We start from the raw sequence: 2,377 nt of genomic DNA on the forward strand, positions 1-2,377 counted from the left end.
ACAGGCTAATCTGCAAGTAACAGGGTTAGGGGTGAGGAAGGAGAGTCGGTCCTGGCATTGCTGCAGAGAACAGCCCCGAGCCACATAACTGAGGGAAAAGGAAACATTTACAACAATGAGCTCCAGGGGCAGGAGGCCAGGTCGGTGGTGGAGTTCAAGGCAATGCCCAGGGGAATGACTCCGTTTCCAGCTGGTGGTATTGGGATGATATTGGCATCCTGCTGTTTGGTGGCATCACCTTTGTGGCTCGCAGGTTGGTGAACGTTCTCATGGTAGTTGAGTGGACCAAACGTAACAAGACCATTTGTCTTTCGATGGCAGACTCCTATCTTCTTCATCTCTGCATCCCCACCCTTAGCACAGTGCCTGACACTTAGTGACTGCGTGAGTGCCATGAATGTCCAGAGCCTAATGGAAGAAATTTCATTAGTAAATGACCACATGTAAAAATGTTAGCATAAATTCCAGATGGGCGGAGGAATTGAAAGTGGAAAGACTGAGACTGAAGGATGAGAAGGAGCCAGCCAGGTGAAGAGGAAGGAGCATGCCAGGAGGAGGGAAGGCTTGTGAGAAAGCCCTGGGGCAGGAAAGGACTTGGCCTCTTCAGGAAACTGGGAGGACACCAGCCTGGCAGGAGCCCCGTGGGCCAGGAGCCAGAGACAAGGGCAGGGGCCGGACCTTCCAGGCTGTGGCCGACTGTGACCAGAAGGCTGGATTTTATAGGCAAAGGGTTCAAGAGAAACATCAGTAAAAAATGATAACTAACCAATAATAGTTCATCTTCACTGGTACACAGAGAACTCTACATTAAAACTGCTATCAGAGATCATTTTACTTGACAAATGGACAGAGTTGAATTTTTTAAAATATTAATAATACCAAACTTAGGCTAAGAGAAATAGAAATACACCCTTGTATAACACTGGGAAGTGTACATTGATAAAAACATGTCTGGAGGGGGTTTAGAAATATGTATCACGTGCCTTAAAAGCATTCACACCCTTTGGCCCAGGTAAATTTATTTTTAGTTTACCTTAAGGAATAAATGCATGTGTGGCTAAGGATTTAACTACAGCTATTTATTGCCACATAGTTTATAGATTTAAAAATTGGGGAAGAAACTTAGATGTCTAATAATAGGACATTGAGTTAACTGTATTTAATGATTGCAAAAAGCTAGTAAAATAGAATTATGTGGAAAGCTAAGGTATAAAACATTATGGACTATGATCTCAATTTTTTATATTGAAGTTACCTTTTGTGACACGTATCCATATGCCGTTTAAATATTTTCTATGGCAAACATATTTTGTAAGTTGTTGTTGTTATGTGCTGTCAAGTTGGACCCAACTCATAGTGACCCCTCCTTGCGTTTCCAAGGCAATATCATTACGGAAGTAGATTGCCCAACCTTCTTTCCGATTTTGTAAGTTATAAAACAGAATTCCAACAAGAACATGCAAATGTTTAACCTCTCAAGAAATGTAGGCAATCCAGCTTAACACAGAACGCTGTTTTTCAGCAATTAGATTACCTTATTTCTTAATTCAGATGATTTTGCATTTGCAGTTCAACCTTCACCTGACTGGAGACATCCATGCCATCACTGCAGCCAACAACTTGCTGGCAGCCGCAATCGACACGAGGATATTGCACGAAAATACTCAAACAGATAAGGTGAGAGAAAGAGTCCTTATTGCCATTTGGGGCTTCTTATCCTGGAGGTCCTGGATTCTTAAGAAGTTCACTGGCGGTCTTCTGTAGTCTGTAAACTAGACGGAATTTTATTCAAAACTTCATACTTACATATGTCTAAATTTCCTACTTTTAAACATGTTCTGATTCTTGGAGAGCAGATCCATCCTTTGGTCAGATTCTCAAAAGGGTTTAAGTCCATTGCCAAGTTTTTGGGAGAGTTAGTAGGTTAGTTGTAGTTTTTCGTTAAATAGGCTTTGAGGTGAGCATTTCCTCTTGCAGGTGTTGGGGTAGACCAGTTCTCTTTGTTCTGGTCATTGGCTCAATCTCTTGTCTGTACTAAAGGGAAAGGACAGAGGGATCTCTGTAAGAGACTCGTGGTGCCTGCGGCTGTTCTGGGTGGTGAGCTGTTAAGAAGCCAGGCCTCTCTGTTGGGCTTCCGGTGCCTTTGGTCCAAAGGGTAAATGTAACACACCTAAAGTGGACAGAGTACCAGGTGCTAATTCCTCATAGATGCAGAACATGGATTAACATGGTATCTCTGGCACTTGGCACGAGAGTCCTGACTCTCTCCAGTTAAAGTAATTGCCTGGTGAGTTTTTTGAAGCAGAATTCAGATCAGTGTTAATGTGATGGCAATATAGCTGTAGATCAAGAAATATAGTTATGCAGACTCTTTACA

General features: G+C 42.5%; 1 protein-coding gene across 1 annotated transcript in view; it reads left to right on the top strand.

Moving 5' to 3' along the window:
• MTHFD1L (methylenetetrahydrofolate dehydrogenase (NADP+ dependent) 1 like) overlaps positions 1-2,377 on the top strand; it is a 280,830-nt gene that overhangs the window by 84,623 nt on the left and 193,830 nt on the right. Inside the window, exons 13-14 of the mRNA XM_007943227.1 lie at positions 1,570-1,724; positions 2,054-2,075. Coding sequence (XP_007941418.1) covers positions 1,570-1,724; positions 2,054-2,075 — 177 coding nt within the window. The remainder of the gene's footprint in view (positions 1-1,569; positions 1,725-2,053; positions 2,076-2,377) is intronic.

The sequence above is a fragment of the Orycteropus afer genome, unplaced genomic scaffold, assembly GCF_000298275.1.
Source record: "Orycteropus afer afer isolate SDZICR_OR568_19922 unplaced genomic scaffold, OryAfe1.0 scaffold00101, whole genome shotgun sequence".
Classification (NCBI taxonomy): Eukaryota; Metazoa; Chordata; class Mammalia; order Tubulidentata; family Orycteropodidae; genus Orycteropus; species Orycteropus afer.